This window comes from Schistocerca nitens, chromosome 5 (assembly GCF_023898315.1).
Source record: "Schistocerca nitens isolate TAMUIC-IGC-003100 chromosome 5, iqSchNite1.1, whole genome shotgun sequence".
Taxonomy (NCBI): domain Eukaryota; kingdom Metazoa; phylum Arthropoda; class Insecta; order Orthoptera; family Acrididae; genus Schistocerca; species Schistocerca nitens.
The window spans coordinates 463,120,705-463,140,087 of NC_064618.1; the positions used below are offsets into that span (position 1 = coordinate 463,120,705).

At 38.9% G+C, this 19,383-nt stretch overlaps 1 protein-coding gene across 4 annotated transcripts in view; it reads right to left on the reverse strand.

The window, feature by feature from the left end:
* Positions 1 to 19,383, reverse strand: part of LOC126260928 (ubiquitin carboxyl-terminal hydrolase 47-like) — a 155,854-nt gene that overhangs the window by 27,410 nt on the left and 109,061 nt on the right. For all 4 annotated transcript variants that reach the window (XM_049958425.1, XM_049958427.1, XM_049958429.1 and 1 more), the window contains 2 exons: positions 15,343 to 15,688; positions 2,841 to 2,970 (listed from right to left, as the gene is read on the reverse strand). In XM_049958425.1, the coding sequence (XP_049814382.1) occupies positions 2,841 to 2,970; positions 15,343 to 15,688 (476 nt within the window). The remainder of the gene's footprint in view (positions 1 to 2,840; positions 2,971 to 15,342; positions 15,689 to 19,383) is intronic.

Here is a 19,383-nt window from a genome sequence, read left to right on the forward strand (position 1 = left end):
AACAAAAGCTGTTACATTACACAATTCCATGCAGCAAGTAACGTGTAAGGCCTGTAAAATGTTAAGCCTCATCACTTCCTTCGCCTCGTGGAATGTAATTGATTTCTGGACGTTTGCTACCCTGTATTTTGCTTTAGCAGAGTGTATTATGCCCAAGTCCCAAGGCTGTAGGTGACTTGTGCAGGGCATCGGTCCATCTTAAGTAATATTTTCCTAGCTGCTGCACCCATTTGGGCATCGAATACCTGGGAATACCTTGTAAAGATTTCCAGTGTCAGACAGGCATTGCTGTTGTACTTGCAAGTACAAGGAAGTGTCTTAATGTTTTTGAAACACTGGTAGTTTTAAATTTCCCTATTATCAGTGGCAGCAACTTCTCACTCACATCACTATTTACACACAATAGCACAGTCATTCTTTCCTTATTTTTCTTACCTCTGTATCATTTTTCTCCCTCAACAGGATGTTTTTACAGGAAATAAATAGTAAAAACTCTATTTTCATCAGTGTCAAAAATACCTCTGGGTTCATAACCCTGTATCAATCCCTGCAATGTAGAGTTCTACCAGTGATTTTCATTTTCTATGTCCAGAGTCTCAATCTCTCCATTTACACTCTGAAATGAGGGAGTGCGTCGTTTCTTAAAACAATCTAACCATCCATTTGATGCACTGAAATTTTCAATGCCAATCTTCTGGCAATTTCCCGAACATTCTCTTTCACAATTCTTCCGCTTATAGGAATGCCGCCACTTCTCATTTCTTGAAACCATTTTAAAAGAATAGTTTCCACATCACTGAATGTTGACATGCAAATGTTCTTCCTTTTGAAACCAGAGGAGTTGCTATCTTTGGCAATTAACAATGCTTCCCTGTTTTCGAGAATGCCACACAATGAAGACAAAGCCCAATTGTTTCTTTTCGCCATGTCCTTAAGTTTTATATTACGACTGAGCTTTTGCCCAATCATTAGCCTCCCACATTTGCACACCAGAACTCCACAAAAGTATAAAATTTATAAATTCAACTACAAAAAAGAGACACTTCACATCTCACATTTTATGTGACTTCTGTCATATCACTTGACATGAATCACATGGTAGGCAGGATCGAAATCACTTTCTGATTTGTTCAACACTTTCTGGTATCGCTACACTGGAATTTGATCTAAATACACCCCGAATGAAAGAAGCGATTACTATATACTATAACTGTTGCACAACATGAAGCACAACCAGTGTAAAACTGGAAGAAATCAGAAACTTACTCAGACGTGTTAGGGATTGCATAGAAACTGGATTTTAATTTATAGAATGTTTCACGTATATTTCTTAAAAGTGGACTTATTCTTAAAGCTTGATTTGTTAAAAGCAGGGAATAATAACATTGTTTTTATAGGAGTTTTGAGGGGACTGAAGGAAATCTTCATTAAAAGCAGGAGTTCCTTCAAAGGAGGTTTGTTGATTACATAATCACAATAGAATCCTGAATTATTATTTCCTTCAGTGGCCCTTTCTTAGTCACTCTGAGGTGTTTGTGGACTGAGGTTCTAACAAGTGTGTACACACCTGTTCTAAACAAATACCTTCAGGAAAAATTTTGTAACAATTTCATATACAATGTTAACATTCTCTGTTTCAGAAATGCTCTTCTTGTTATTGCCAGCCTGTGTTTCATACCCTCTCTACTTCTTAAACACCAGCAATTTTGCTGCCTACATTGCAAAACTCGTCTATCACTTAGTGTCATTTTCTAATCTAATCTTCTCAGCATCGCCTGATTTAATTACACTTTGTTCCATTAACCTTGTTTCAATTTTGTTGCTTTTTACCTTATAACCTGTTTTCGAGACACTATCCATTCAGTTTTGTTGCTCTTCCAAATCCTTTGCCATCTATCAGAACCATGATGTCACTGGCAAACCTCAAACTTTCTCTCTCTTCCCACTGTACTTAAAATCCCTTTCTAAATTTCTCCTTGAGTGTTTTTATTGCTTGCCCATATACTGACTGAATAGAACTGAGGCTAGAATAGAAGCCTGTCTCACTTCTTTCTCAAATACTGCTTTCCTTCAATGACATTCAACTCAAACAACTGCAGTTCCTCTATAACTTGTTGGTAATCTTTCTCTCCCTTTTTGTTAAACCTCCTTACATCAGCATTTCAAAGATAATATCCCTGTCAACAGTGTCAAAAACTTTCTCAAAATGTGTAAATATCATAATTGTCTGTCTGCATTTCTTGATGTACCTTCTAAGACATGTCAGGATTACGTATTATGTCGTACCTATATCATAAATAATGCAGCAAACATGTACATTAAGCTCAGCAGACACCTAGGTACTATCCAACAGGAATACTTTATATACCACTTCCAATTTTTATCTATTCCTTTTATAACTTTCCTTCTCCACAACAAACATGTTACTATGCTACACAGGTGCTCCGAACAGCCTCGTACACACAACAGTTACAGTTTAAGACATCTGACATGCAAAACACCTGTAACACCATTAACTACAATGGCCCGCAATAGGCCATGAGCTACACAAGAATACAAAAATAATGTACACTGGGAGTAATGTGTGCGCCAGACAAAGGAAAGTAGTGTAAAGTAGAAGAAAAAACAACATAAAAATTAAAGTACACAAAATATATCAAAAACATTCAATAAAATACATATGGTGCATTATTCTGAATGGGAAATATAGTTTATAGTAAAATTACGGTAAGGTATTTTATTTCTGAGGATTGCCTGTGCCAATTTTTCTTCGTTTCCTCATGCATTCAAATTACAGAACAGGAAATTTATTTGTTAGAAATAATATAATAGTTTCAAACCTTCGTATAAGAGTTGTAATTACTCGTGTTTCCCTCTTCTGGAGATGATACATTCTGCTGGTCAGACCCATTACTCGGTGTAGAAATATTATGTGCCAGGCATTCATCAGGAACATCACCAACTAACGTTCTGTGAAAGTAAAGAATACTTCCTTTTACTAACAAACAAACAATAGAATAAAGGAAATGACATACATACAACCATGCCAAATGATGCATCACTTATCTACCACACTGAAGGTCTGAACTGCATTGATTACACATAGTAACATATGTTACAGTTAACAGTTCTTCAACCATAAGAAGTCTGGAAGCTATCTGGGTGTATGTAATTTCTGGAATATGAAAATACCTAACTCTGTATGCTGTCCACCAACTAGATCTTTTACACAATACTCAATGCTTATTGTAACAGTTACATTCGCGATATATTTTTATTCATTGTAAATAACAGACTAAATACCCCCATCTTGCTCTACTCTACACAATGAAGATTCTACCCACAGACACTGGCACAGATTTCAAGATAAAGAACACAACCTGTTGTAATATCATAAAACAATTAGAGATTTATATTCTAAACACGATGTGGGGTGTATTCACACAATAAATTCTCAATAAAATTAACGCAAATTATGTCTTTGAGCAATTTATCAGATTCTCATTATAGAGATGCCAATGCTCAGTACTTCAACCACAAGCTAACGGAAAGAGATTTCAACACCTAGATTAACTACCAGTCCACCATTTGAGAAAAGGTGACACTTCTCAAAACACTATGAGAAAAAAGATACCAGCACATCTTTCACAGTTGAGTACAGAGAAGAAATTTTAGTTTTACAGACTACATGTAAGTGCCGCAGAACTTTCAGATGTCAAACTCCAGAACTTTTCACTAACACATATGGAGTCGGGCCGCATAGTTTAGTGGTAAACTGCATGCCTGAAAACTGAAATGTCCTGGGATTGAATTCTGGTTGGACATTTCAGTCTGCCTTTAACCTAGTCTTCATCTCTCACTAATATTAAGATACACCAGCAGTGATTTATGATTTGAATTCCACTTTAAACTGTAGGCCCAATTTCCTGGTAGGATTACTGAGGCAGATTAGGGGCATGCAAGTCACCGAAGTGTTATCATAGGACTCAAATATAAACGTCTCAGTCATCAGATTGGTCTGCTGTGGCATGCCACGACTTCCCCTCCTGTACCAAATTCTTCATCTCAAATGAGCAGTTTCAACCCAATGTACTGATTATTTGCTGGATGTATTCAAAACTCTTGTCTTCCACAGATTTTACTCTGTAAGGCTCCCTTGTATAAATTAATTTCATTCCAGCATTCACTGGTAAAAAAACGAAGTTGTATGTTATAGCAGATATGTAGCTACTGTATTTATCCAATTGTGAGGTGAAATTTTTCTCCAAATTCATCATTTGAAAAATAATGGATTGTTTTGTATTCAGATTAAGCTATTGCTGCTGAGGTCAACATTTTTAGTAGCGTATATAGGGGTAGTCTCACATCTATAGTGATCGTCTTACATTTAGAGATGAAACTTTGGCTAATGAGATCACATGCAGATTTATTTTGAAGAATTCGGAAGGATGGGGGTCAGCGAACGCCACTCATGTTCCAACAGGCTCAAGATTTCCTAATAAGGTGAAGAGCTTGATAAAGTATCAAAGCTGCCCAATCAATCATGTGGCACTGACTCGCACAGTTCTAGTGCAAAGAGATACATGAGAAACTGAACTAGCCTCTACAACAGTTTGGTACTCTCATTTAAATTTGACAATTTTATCATAATGAGGAGGAAATAGCATTATATTATATCATATCATCTTACTAACTTTAGTTTTATTCAAACAGGTTTGCAACGAAAGTTCCCTTACATCTATAACTTACGGATGCCACATACAAACTTTAATGCCGGTTTTTACTTAAAGATAACATTCAAATATTGAAATGGTGTCCTTCAAAAACCATTAGTTGATTCAGAACCCAGACTGGTATTTTATCTGGTTATGAGAGGCTGTAATGATTTACTAAGTGGGATGTTCATGTATTAAAATACAGGGTAAAAATGTGATCAGCTTTGGAACATGATTGTGATATTCAGTTGAAACAAGAAACAAAATTAATTCAGAATGGAATTTCTAACAAATGAAATTAAGCACATTAAACTTACCGAAACTGGTATTATGAGAATAAATCACAGCGGCAAGATCTGTCATGAAGATGGTACCAACAGACATCACTATATTGCAGGATGAGCGAAAGTTCAAGAATGGGACAGAATCATAACAGGGATTTGTTATTTATGTATTAGTTGGCGGTGTTACAGATGAGCTGCACACTAGCAGATATTGCCATCTTGTTTTTCACAGTTGCTCTAGCTACACTGCAGAAGGACCAGCAGGGGAACAGCGACATCTGCTTGGCTGAGAGCTGAGATGGCAGGGAGAAGAGCAGTGAGGGAGAACAAGTTTTATGTTGCCAACCATGGGACTTTATACCATGTACTTTGGTTTTTTATGAATATCTACCATGTTTAAACTGCAGTTTGCCTGAATCTATTTGTAGTCGGAATTGAACTGACTTTAAAATAGGACAAATACTCAACAATAGTCTTCAATTCTGCAGTAGACGGTAAAAGTCAACACAGGGGCCAGCGGCGTTCATGTGTGTTCCTTCTTGCAATACAGTTGACACTCGCTGTGATGATGGGAATGAAATGGGGGTGTGCTGGCTGGTTCCACATACCCAGTGAGAGAGCAGTGGGCAGGCGATACGTTTGGAAGCAACAGGTATTGTGACATTCTCACATCAATATAGAAGTGAAATCTGATATGTATTTGGGGGGAAATATGAAAGCTGTGTTCTCAGGTCAAAGGGTAATGACAACCCCAGAAATAGCAACATACTCACAAGAAATAGCCAAATAATTGTGACAATGAAGATACAAATTTCGCATTGTGACAGTGACAATTAAAAATAGTGATACTACAGACAAGAGGGTTAATAAGCAAACAGTCCAAAAATAATGTAAAACTTTTCTTTTAGTTTTATTAATATAATAGAGGGAAACATTCCAAGTGGGAAAAATATATCCAGTGAAGAAGAACTCCAGAATTTCCTCTCCAACCTCAACTCCTTTGGTTCCATCAGATTCACCTGGTCCTACTCCAAATCCCACGCCACTTTCCATCTATCCAATGGCCAGCTTCACACGTCCCTCCACATCAAACCCACCGACAAGCAACAGTACCTGCATTATGACAGCTGCCACCCATTCCACATCAAACGGTCCCTTCCCTACAGCCTAGGTCTTCGTGGCAAACGAATCTGCTCCAGTCCGGAATCCCTGAACCATTACACCAACAACCTGACAACAGCTTTCGCATCCCGTAACTACCCTCCCGACCTGGTACAGAAGCAAATAACCAGAGCCACTTCCTCATCCCCTCAAACGCAGAACCTCCCACAGAAGAACCACAAAAGTGCCCCACTTGTGACAGGATACTTTCCGGGACTAGACCAAGACTCTGAATGTGGCTCTACACCAGGGATACGACTTCCTCAAATCCTGCCCTGAAATGAGATCTATCCTTCATGAAATCCTCCCCACTCTACCAAGAGTGTCTTTCCGCCGTCCACCTAACCTTCGTAACCTGTTAGTTCATCCCTATGAAATCCCCAAACCACCTTCCCTACCCTCTGGCTCCTATCCTTGTAACACCCCCCCCCCCCCCGGTGTAAAACCTGTCCCACGCACCCTCCCACCACCTACTCCAGTCCTGTAACCCGGAAGGTGTACACGATCAAAGGCAGAGCCACGTGTGAAAGCACCCACGTGATTTACCAACTGACCTGCCTACACTGTGATGCATTCTATGTGGGAATGACCAGCAACAAACTGTCCATTCGCATGAATGGACAAAGGCAGACAGTGTTTGTTGGTAATGAGGATCACCCTGTGGCTAAACATGCCTTGGTGCACAGCCAGCACATCTTGGCACAGTGTTACACCGTCCGGGTTATCTGGATACTTCCCACCAACACCAACCTATCCGAACTCCGGAGATGGGAACTTGCTCTTCAATATATCCTCTCTTCCCGTTACCCACCAGGCCTCAATCTCCGCTAATTTCAAGTTGCCGCCACTCATACCTCACCTGTAATTCAACATCTTTGCCTCTGCACTTCCGCCTCCACTGACATCTCTGCCCAAACTCTTTGTCTTTAAATATGTCTGCGAGTGTCTGTATATGTGTGGATGGATATGTGTGTGTGTGTGTGTGTGTGTGCGCGCGCGCGCGAGTGTATACCTGTCCTTTTTTCCCCCTAAGGCAAGTCTTTCCGCTCCCGGGATTGGAATGACTCCTTACCCTCTCCCTTAAAACCCACATCCTTTCGTCTTTCCCTCTCCTTCCCTCTTTCCTGATGAGGCAACAGTTTGTTGCGAAAGCTTGAATTTTGTGTGTATGTTTGTGTGTCTATCGACCTGCCAGCGTTTTCTTTTAGTTTGTTTTACTTCTCCTAGTCACACCCCACTTTTATGCTTTTCAAGGTACTAAAAAAAGAGGTGTAAAATGTGGGGAAAATGTAAAATGTGGGAAATAACGTTTTAAACTGTAAAAGTATAGGAGACCTCTGTGCACTTTATGTACGATATATGTACATAATACACATCAAAAGACTTGTCAGGGACTTTTTTATTATCTAATGAAGGTTTATTATCCAATAAAAACTGCTGATGTAACTGGAACTGATTACTGTCTGAGAAGCAGGAATGTTTTGGCTCAATTCCATATGTCATAATCAATGTTTTTGAAGGTCTGCAACTGTTAGTCATTACTTAAATAATGAAATATTGCACTAGTTACGTATTTTTTCATGCTTAGCACAACGCGTTTCGAGAATTTTTTCTCATTGTCAAGTGAAAATATGTAAATAAATATTTTGTATGGTGTTTGAATGTGTATTATTCAGTGTCTCTTGCAATGTAGTCTTATTTATGAGATTATCATGTACTGCACTTTATCAGTAATGTAGAAAAACACCCAACGCCCCCTCTCTCTCCCCCCCCCCCTCCAAACAAACACACACACACACACACACACACACACACACACAGAGAGAGAGAGAGAGAGAGAGAGAGAGAGAGAGAGAGAGAGAGAGTTTGTTTGTGTAACATCACAAAAATACATACGTAAATACTGTACTTGACACCACGAATAAATTCTCGAAAAACGTTTTCTCAGCACGAATAAAATACAGTGCTGTGTTTAAACTAAAAACATTTGAACAACGCAAAGTGAATGATGGTGTCAACTAGTGCTCCAAGTGGCCATACACCGAAACACACTAAATATGGTTCGACAAAGCTGTCACAATGATCACAACAATCAAGAAACTGTGTTTGCGCAGTAGAGGCAGTTTGGAGAAGGTTGTGATTGGTCAGGATATCTTCGTTTGAACAAACCTTGTTACTCCCATCAGCCACCACACCAAGTATAGCTTGGCAGCAGCGGAAAATGCGGCCAACGTCATGCCAGTGTCATTTTTTTCTCCACAAACATTTTTTTGTAATGCGTAAATTGTAGGAAAATTATAAATGTGTTGGCACAGAATCAGGCGCAAATTAACATTGTGAGCATAGAAAATCTGACGGGACCGATAAAAAATGTAGTAAACAGCGGGAAAATGTTAACTGCGGGAACATAAAAGCGAGGTTATACTGTAGTATTATCAAAATGTAAAAAATCAATAAAAGGCAAAAGTTTGTAATTGGTATAATGTTAACTTTTTGGCACAAAAACAGTCTGTAATTTCATTAGTCAGAATATTTCTTTTCGTGAACAAGTCTCTTAGAAACTGAGGAGAGGGGACGGGTTTGTTATATTCAGGGTCATCTTATACCTGGGTAAATACAATAATAAAGTAACTCTTGTCAAAGGAATAAAGTGATAGACAAATCTAAGCTGTTCAGTGCCGAGCATAGCACTACAACATAGCTGTAAACAGGCATTAACAACTTAGTCTGAAAAAAAAAAAAAATGCCTATGCTCTTTCACAAAAGGGGAGGAAACTCTCTACATGCTTTCCGGGGGTTGGGGAGGGGCGGAGAGAGGGGGAGAGAGAGGGGGAGGGAGAGAGAGAGAGAGAGAGAGAGAGAGAGAGAGAGAGAGAGAGGCGCACTCTGCCACAAACAGATAAAGGGGCTAGTCTGGAGATCCAGATTTGGCAGAATACTTGTCAGTGTATTCTTCAAAGATGTCAAGAAAGTGTCAAACAAGCATGTGTAGTATTTGGAAGCACCAAATTTACTTAAATCAAAACAGACACCTCCCCCCCCCCTCCTATTCTCTCTCAAAAAATTACAAACTTTTTTCATCAAAAAAGTATAGGGCAAAAAAGTTAACATTGCACTTATTCTAATGTTGTCATTTATTTCTTGTCTGTATGTTGGTAATATAAAGCCTACAACAGCACTGCATATGCAGCAATAAATACATTTGTAATGGATTCACTTGAGATTTTGTCCCACCCAATAAGGAACCACTTGCCGAGCATGGATATCGAGGGTTTCTTTAACTTCTTCCTGCAGACTCCTTGAAGAAGCCGCTTACTGTAAAGCTGTCGCAGATGGGCCTTAAAATATCTGTTGTTGTGGTCTTCAGTCCAGACCGGTTTTATGCAGCTCTCCATGCTACTCTATCTTGTGCAAGTACCTACTGCAACCTACATCCTTCTGCATCTGCTTAGTGTATTCATCTCTTGGTCTCTCTCTACGATTTTTACCCTACATGCTGCCTTCCAATATTAAATTGGTGATCCCTTGATGCCTCAAAACATGTCCTACCAACTGATCCCTTCTTCTAGTCAAGTTGTGCCACAAATTTCTCTTCTCCCCAATTCTATTCAATACCTCCTCATTAGTTATGTGGTCTACCCATCTAATCTTCAGCATTCTTCTGTAGTACCACATTTTGAAAGCTTCTATTCTCTTCTTGAGTAAACTATTTATCATCCATGTTTCCCTTACATAAATGGCTACACTCCACACAAATACTTTCAGAAACAACTTCCTGACATTTAAATCTATACTCCATATTAACAAATTTCTTTTCTTCAGAAACACTTTCCTTGCCATTGCCAGTCTACATTTTATATCCTCTCTAGTTTGACCATCATCAGTTATTTTGCTCCCCAAATAGCAAAACTCATCTACTACTGTAAGTGTCTCATTTCCTAATCTAATTCACTTAGCATTGCCCAATTTAATTCAACTACATTCCATTATCCTCGTTTTGCTTTTGTTGACGTTCATCTTATATCCTCCTTTCAAGACACTGTCCATTCCATTCAACTGCTCTTCCAGGTCCTTTGCTGTCTCTAACAGAATTACAATGCCATCGGCAAACCTCAAAGTTTTTATTTCTTCTCCATAGGTTTTAATTCCTACTCCCAATTTTTCTTTTGTTTCCTTTCCTGCTTGCTCAATATACAGCTTGAATAACATCGGGGATAGGCTACAACCCTGTCTCACTTCCTTCCCAACCACTGCTTCCCTTTCATGCCCCTCGACTCTTGTAACTACCATCTGGTTTCTGCACAAACTGTAAACAGCCTTTCGCTCCCTGTATTTCACCCCTGCCACCTTCAGAATTTGAAAGAGAGTATTCCAGTCAACATTGTCAAAAGCTTTCTCAAAGTCTACAAATGCTAGAACTGTAGGTTTGCCTTTCCTTAATCTATTTTCTAAAATAAGTCATAGGGTCAGTATTGCCTCATGTGTTCAACCATTTCTACGGAATCCAAACTGATCTTCCCCGAGGTCGGCTTCTACCAGTTTTTCCATTCGTCTGTAAAGAATTCATGTTAGTATTTAGCAGCCGTGGCTTATTAAACTGATAGTTTGGTGATTTTCACATCTGTCAAACACCTGCTTTCTTTGGGATTGGAATTCTTCATGAAGTCCGAAGATATTTCACCTGTCTCATACATCTTGCATACTTTTTCCACCTTTCTGCTTTCCCTTCTTTGCTTAGAACTGGGTTTCCATCTGAGCTCTTGATATTCATACAAATGGTTCTCATTTCTCCAAAGGTTTCTTTAATTTTCCTGTAGGCAGTATCTATCTTAACCAAGTGATATATGCCTCTACATCCTTACATTTGTTGTCTAGCCATCCCTGCTTAGCCATTTTGCACTTCCTGTCGATCTCGTTTTTGAGACGTTTGTATTCCTTTTTGCCTGCTTCATTTACTGCATTTTTATATTTTCTCCTTTCATCAATTAAATTCAATATTTCTCCTGTTACCCAAAGATTTCTACTAGCCCTCGTCTTTTTACCTATTTGATACTCTGCTGCCTTCACTGTTTCATCTCTCAAAGCCCTCTCCTCTATCTACTGTATCTCTTTCCCTCATTCTTGTCAATTGTTCTCTAATGCTCTCCCTAAAAGAATCTACAACCTCTGGTTCTTTCAGTTTATCCAGGTCCCATCTCCTTAAATTTCCACCTTGTTGCAGTTTCTTCAGTTTTAATCTACAGTTCATAACCAATAGATTGTGGTCAGAATCCACATCTGCCCCTGGAAATGTCTTACAATTTAAAACCTGTTTCCTAAATCTCTGTCTTGCCATTATATAATCCAACTGAAACCTTCCTGTATCTCCAGGCCTCTTCCATCTATCACAACAACATACATTACTTGAGGTTGTGATGTCACTACCAGGATCTGTTATACTAGCACATAAAGTTCTTAGCATTTATGTTATGCATGTTGGTATCTGGTTGCTATGGGTTTATTTATCAATTGTCATTTTTTACTTATAGTTCACTGTTGCTCTTTGAGTTTATGTATTGTCATTTGGAAATAGTGAATGGAGCTGTAGACACTAAAAAATGGAGTGCGAAGTGGAGGAACCTAAACACTTCTCACATATTATTCTGCTTGAGTTTCATTGAGGAGTGACAGCCATGTAGGCAGACAACATATGCCCCAGGACCATTTTGACATCAGTGACATTCCGAGTTCAGGAAGATCTTCGGGGCTTAATGAAGATCGTTTGACACATTAATCCATAATGTTCCAAATCAGTGTACTCAAGAACTGCCAAATGTGGTAAGACTGATCATTCCCCCATCATGTAACATTTGCTTGCAATGTGAATGGTTCAAATAATTGGGTGTATGGTTACCGCATGCTCTAAGGCAAAATCACAAAAATCAGTGGCTGGCCGTATGTGCATCTCTGCTTGCTCATCACCAATTGGCTTGTGAACAACACCACCATTCCTAGCCTGTATCATTACTGGTGACAAGATATGATTCCTTATACTAACTTTTGGAAAAGAAAGGAACAGCTGAGCCCAAACAAAGCAGCAAATCCCTGAACAAAGACCTGCATGCATCCATAAAATATTATGTTACGCATCTGGAGAGGCAGCAATGGGGTGCTATACTACAAACTGCTTCCCCAAGGTGTAACCATCACTGCTGACATTTATTCTTATAGACAAAGGAATCCAAACGATGAGCAAGAAAACTGCTTGAAGTGATGCTAGTCCATGATAACACCTATCTGCATTCTGCCGAACTGACAAAAAGCACTATAGAGTAGTTGGGTTGTGAGGTCATTTCACACCAACCTTATTCACCTGACCTTGCACCCCAGATTTTCATCTTTTCAACACACTATCGAACAACCTTCAAGGAACTTCCTTTCTGGATAAAAATGTACCTTGAACACGGCTCGACAAGTTCTTCGTCTCAAAACCTCGTGATTTCTACAGTCACGGAATTAAAGTTACCCCAAAGATTGTAGACTGTTGCATTTATTAAACTTATGGAAAACAGCTATGATCTTGTGCACCAACCCAACATCATTAGGTCTGTATTGCTCTTTGCTATCAGATCTCTAACTTTCAGGGGACACCTCACCCAGAAAGACTCCCACAACAACATTTTTCTTTCATGAAGCAAAGAGACTCATACTCTGTTCCACACAACCTTCAGTCAGTCTAGCATCATGTAATTCATCAGCCATCCCTTTTCTTGGTACCCAAAGTTAAGTCCTGCAAGCAGTTTTTCTTTCGGTATCTTTTTCCTGTGAAGAATCGCACAAGAGAGAACACCTATCCATCTGCTAATGCACCCATCATTACTGTTACACTGGCTTTTTCACTGCCAAACTTTTTATTGGGGCACTTTCACATTGACAGTAACCTTTGACAACATATCAAAATAAATAGGTGTCTCATTGGCAGTGCCCAATTGGCTTAGCAAACAAGCAAACAATTGTTCCGTATCCTTAGATAAGTTTTTCATCATACACCATAGGAAGTCACACACACACACACACACACACACACACACGGAGAGAGAGAGAGAGAGAGAGAGAGAGAGAGAGAGAGAGATAGTAGTTTTATGACATAACGTAGGCCTCGCCCTCTTCATTCTCAAGCATCCGCCAGTACTTACTTCGAATTTCACGAGGTCTGGGCTTGGAAAATTCTTCTATATCTCCAGTGCCTTACTCAGATAACTGAAGTAAACAAGATGCCTTCCCTGTGTTTCTCTTGCATGTACTGAATTACCTGCTGCTCCATGTTGTGAAATGTTCCCTGCTTTGGTCCCCTGAAGTTGACATGTTAAAGTCACATTCTTTAATTATTCTTCAGCAGATGATACCTATGAACACTCACTTTCAACAAAAAATTATCTTCGTGCTGCACAGCTGTTTGCAGCCCCTGCTCCATGAATCACCATTTTAAAATCAGCATAGTATTGTCTGCGTGAACCAGTTGTTACAGACTGTGGACTCTTAGATCCAGGTTTCTCAACAGAATCACGATTGGAACTATCGAGTGCAACAATTTTTAGTTCTCACAGTACTGACAACCTAAGCCAGTCAAGTAACAATACCTTGTCCTCTTGGCTCCCTATAGATGATCAGCAGAAATCACACAGTTTCAGATTAACAATGTAGCTAACCTTGAAAAGCCTGAGTGCTCCAGAACAGTGGGAGCTTTAGTGCCATTGTTGAAGCTCATATTTCATTTGTTGTGCTGCATTTAAAGTGTTCTGTGTGAACACATTTTTGTTAGTATTACTTTGCCTCCTGGGTTGGAGTCTAAATCAGGGTCACAGAAAGTCATAGCAGTGTGTTTCTAATGCTCATATGTTGACAACGAATCAGTTGAGAGTATCCAGTCGGATGTAAGAATGGGGCAATACTCCATCTCTTGCTTCCGAATATATCATGTACCTGCTGCTCTCTTACTGGCTGCATAGAACCAGCAGTTGACACATCCACATTACATTCCCATCATACCTCACGTTGAGCATTGACAACATAGCTGCACGATACACCACTGGCTCCTATCTAGACCTTTACCATCACCTGCAGAAATGTGTACTATTGCTGAGTATTTGTCTAATTTTTATGTCTATCCAGTTCTGGCTACAAAAGGATTCATGCTAACTTCTGTTTAAACACTGCAGATGTTCATAAAGAGCTAAGGTGCAAGATACACATTGTAGATTCCCAGTGTTGGCAACACAATGAAATTTTCTGCCTACCCACCCCTTCCCATACTCATCCTACTTCTCAGCTAAGGTGTCATTATTTGCACTACACCCATTCCAATTTTTTCAAGATGAATCTGCATGTGACTACAACTGCCAAAGCTTCATCTGTAAATATCAGACAACCTCTACATAAATCCATTACATAATGTTAAAATCATCATTAACACAGAAGCAATTATCATTTAATTTGTAAATGTAAGATGACTCTGTATTTCTCAAATGAATTTTGAGAAAAAACCTATCAATAATTGCGTAAATAAGATATGTGATGATTGTATGAAAAGTGTAGTGCTGCATTTGTTTTGTGGTAGACAAGCACAGAATGAAAAGATGGCCGAAGATAAACCCTGTGTCAGTAAGTAGAAGACTCTTTTGAACAGCAATGAGGTGGTCACTGAACTTAACACCCTCATTCAACAGAATGATATGGTGCAAATCCTTACCATATTACACATTCATTATCAACTGACTGACTGACTGACTGGTGACAAACATCTATATACTAGCCAAATAAAGGTGATTAAAATTTCTTCTGCGGAAAACATTCAATTTGGCAATCTCCAGTGTGATCACCACTGCATTAATGAGAGGTACGAAAATTAGTTATGTGTATAGGATTTGGCAGAAGAGTTACAGAACTTAAACCAGAGCAGTGAAGAAAGACGTACCACTACAGCTGTGATGAGACTGTCCCTTAATGATAATTTAACTTTATACAAACAGCCCAACACAATACAGAAAATTTAAAACAAAATATGATGTTCCACATTACAGTTGCAACTAATGATGATATGAAGTATGTAACTACTACTTCTGCATTCTCTACATCAACTAGTAATAATTTAAAATGACACTTATATTGAAAACACATATTATAGATTCAATTATGAATCAAACCTGTCACTGTCGGTAAGACTGCTATCCTCACTGGCACTCTGATCACTGTGTCCTGTGGAGCCAATTCCTTCATCCTCTGGGTCCAATGGTGGCTGTGGGGAATTGTCCCGTGCAGCGGGCAACGGTACAATAGGAGGCTGTGCCTGCACCAACGGTGGTCGGATAGCTGCTTCTGCCGTTCCTGCTAGCAGAGCTGCGGACTGTATTCCTCCAGGTGGTAAACTTGGCACCGCTGTTAATCCTGATACACAGTCATCACTTCCTTTATTTTCTTCATGTGTACTGTTGCTGTCATTGTGATTCATGTCTAAATTCAATGGTGGTATTGCCAATTTCCTTAAAACCTCTGAAAAAAATGTTATAAAAATATGACTTAACTACGTATTGTACAGATTATGTAGAAGACGTGCAGGAAAGTTTAGAAATAAAATATCACTAATAGTAACTTCAAAGGTAAAAAAGAGGCCACATGATGTGTTGAGAAAGTAAAAAGAAAGACACAGACAAAATTGGGATCAGTCTGAAGAGAATTTGAAACAAAGACATCTTCTAAACTAAGGTCAATAACTTAAAGGATTCCAGGATAACCAATTTGTATTTGCCAAGACTGCCTGAACAGGAGAGAGGAAGAAGAATGTCAAATAAGAACTAAGAGATTCTGGGAAGAACGGGAGAGAGAATCTGTAAAATAATTGCTCTCTCTTGATCACAGCAGAACAAATCAATGCAATGCACTATTAACATATTCTCTCTCACTGTTCAGAAGAATGGGAGTTGAGATTAAGCAAATAAAAATATTCAGACAGATATCACTCCACCTAATTCTGTATACTTATAATGATGCAAGAACTAAGTCAAGTCGTCCAAACAATATCGCTGAGTTCAAATACTGTCTGAAGGGGATTGCTTGGGATATGTTGTGTTAATATTTCAAGATTCCAGGCTTTTACCAAATCAGTTGTTTAATTGGGTAGCATACAAGTATTTTCTAGGTGGCTATTAATAATGGAATATAATAAATGACTGCAGTAAGTATACAAAAAGTATAACTAAGATGACATACAACCACTAGCAATGCATGTTAATATTTAAGTGATGAAAATGTCTGCAGAGACATAAAACAGCTTTCACGCACAGTTTCAAAGGGTAATTTAAGTACCAAATTATTAACCATTATGTCCAACAGCCAGTCAGATTATCAATATAAATGGTTTTTAAATATTACTGGTGATTAGTGGATGTGGCAAGCACACATCAACCTGAGTGTTCACAAACAATGCTGAAGCCTTATTATTTACAGATGATTCATGCCAACACAAGCAGCTTCAAAAGCCAAATTAAAATTTCCTCTAAGCTATTTTTATTTTCAATGAGACTGTATTCCTGAACATTTAATCCTTTACAGCAGTAACTATCAAGTCAATTACTTGAATTTTAAGTAAAGAAGGGTAGATCTTAATGTGCTGATGCCGTTGGAAGGAAGTAAGGAAGGAAGGAAAGACTGTGTGAAGGCATAAAGTAGTGTAGTGTGTGGTGATCATTGTGGTGTGTAGTAGCATCTTCAGGTGAATAGTTAGATCAACAGAGCATAAATGAAAAAGTATACCGTAAAAGAGAACAGCAACATGTAAAGATGAAAATAAGTGGAAGACTAATGCTACACAACCATTACTCCTCTTAAAAAAGAAATCAACAAAGCTTACAGAATGGTAGAACATGCAGACACATTTATATGAATGTTCTTGTTTGTAAACTTGTACAGTCATAGTCATTTTGGTGAACAGTCTTGAATTTTGTGTGTATGTTTGTGTTTGTTTGTGTGTCTATCGACGTGCCAGCGCTGTCGTTTGGTAAGTCACATCATCTTTGTTTATATATATATATATATCGATCTATTTTTGACAAAGGCCTTGTTGGTCGAAAGCTTATCTTCCGACAGTCTTTTTGTTGTGTGTATCTGCGACTCAGCATCTTGGCTAAGAGCCTCCAAACCTCCCCTTCATCCCCTCAGAGTCAACAAATCCTGCCTCACTGACTTACTACATTTACATACCCTCAGAAACTCCATCCCACTATCATACAGAATCCAGAACCTAAACAGACCCAAAGCACAGTCATGAGCATATTCTCCAAGAGCCTCCATCCCAATGAGGCATCAGTCCCTCCCCAAATTTAATCATGCTGGACTTGTTAAAGACATTCTCTCCTTTTGCCGAGTCCAAAGAGTGGAAACACTTTTTTGCCACTAACCCTACCAATCAGACTCCATCCAAAATCAATAATGAACCCTGACTGACTCAGTTCACTCCTCCATCCAATCATGATCCACACTAACTTTTCATACTACAACCCCTATATGCAAAAAGCATTTTATGGCATCACAGTGTTCTAGTTTACTCATTTGAATTAATAACATACAACACAACTATCTTAAAACACTGTATAAACAAATTTTTTTTTGCAGGTCAGTTCGACGATCAGTTAACACTATCACACAGCAGGTGTCAGCATTACATGTACTAAATTTAATTGAGATCAACTCTGCCTTTGTGCCATGCTCACATCTTCTTAACTTCCCCTCATCAAAAAGCAAGTAGCTAGTTTGCATGCAGAAGTTATGAATTTGTTGCATCCATAATTAACAACTGCTAGTGAATGTTAAACACACATTGCTTATAAATGCATTTATGCCTCTTACTAGAAGCTAATGACAAACAAAATGCTTAGGAATATATAACAAACATTAAGGTTAAATATGTAAAAACAAAGATGATGTGACTTACCAAATGAAAGTGCTGGCAGGTCGACAGACACACAAACAAACACAAACATACACACAGAATTCAAGCTTTCGCAACAAACTGTTGTCTCATCAGGAGAGAGGGAAGGAGAGGGAAAGACGAAAGGATGTGGGTTTTAAGGGAGAGGGTAAGGAGTCATTCCAATCCCGGGAGCGGAAAGACTTACCTTAGGGGGAAAAAAGGACGGGTATACACTCGCACACACACACACATATCCATCGACACATATACACACACAAGCAGACATCTCACAAGCAGTCTGTCCTTTTTTCCCCGTAAGGTAAGTCTTTCCGCTCCCGGGATTGGAATGACTCCTTACCCTCTCCCTTAAAACCCACATCCTTTCGTCTTTCCCTCTCCTTCCCTCTTTCCTGATGAGGCAACAGTTTGTTGCGAAAGCTTGAATTTTGTGTGTATGTTTGTGTTTGTTTGTGTGTCTGTCGACCTGCCAGCACTTTCATTTGGTAAGTCACATCATCTAGCACACACGCACGCACGCACACGCGACTGCAGTTTCTAGTAGCACACAGTGTGGCTTCAGCTGCCAGTGACTGCAATCGTTCGTGTGTGTGTGTGTGTGTGTGTGTGTGTGTTTTCATTTTTGCCAAAGGCCTTGTTGGCTGAAAGTGGTGAGTAGCAACTTTCATTATTACAACCCGATTAAATTTTGAATTAGGATGGTTGAATGTAGCTTTCAAACTGTCATCTTCCCTAATGTCATTGGAGATGATACTGTAGTTGAAAGAAGGAAATCAGCTGTCAATGGATCACAGGGACTATCCATCATCTGTCTTCCATGATAAAAGGTAATCATCAAACATCTAACTTAGGATGGGATGACAGATCTGAACCCCACACTTGCCAAACACGCATCTAGTACCTCAACCACTGCATTCCACAGATAAATTATTCACTATTTTAGACCGCACAGAAGAACCCTCAAGTTTATAGTATGTCTGATTCTTTCCCCAGAGGTATTTCACGTACACTGTTGGTATATGACCACCTTACATCTAGAATGACTAATTATACCTTTCAAAACATACTAATCTGAATAACATGTGTCACATAATAGCTAATAAAAATTTTATTCACATAGCAGCAGCTGTTCACCAAAATGACTATGACTGTACACGTTTACAAACAAGAACATTCATATCAATGTGTCTGCATGTTCTACCATTCTGTAAGCTTTGTTGATTTCTTTTTTAAGAGGAGTAATGGTTGTGTAGCATTAGTC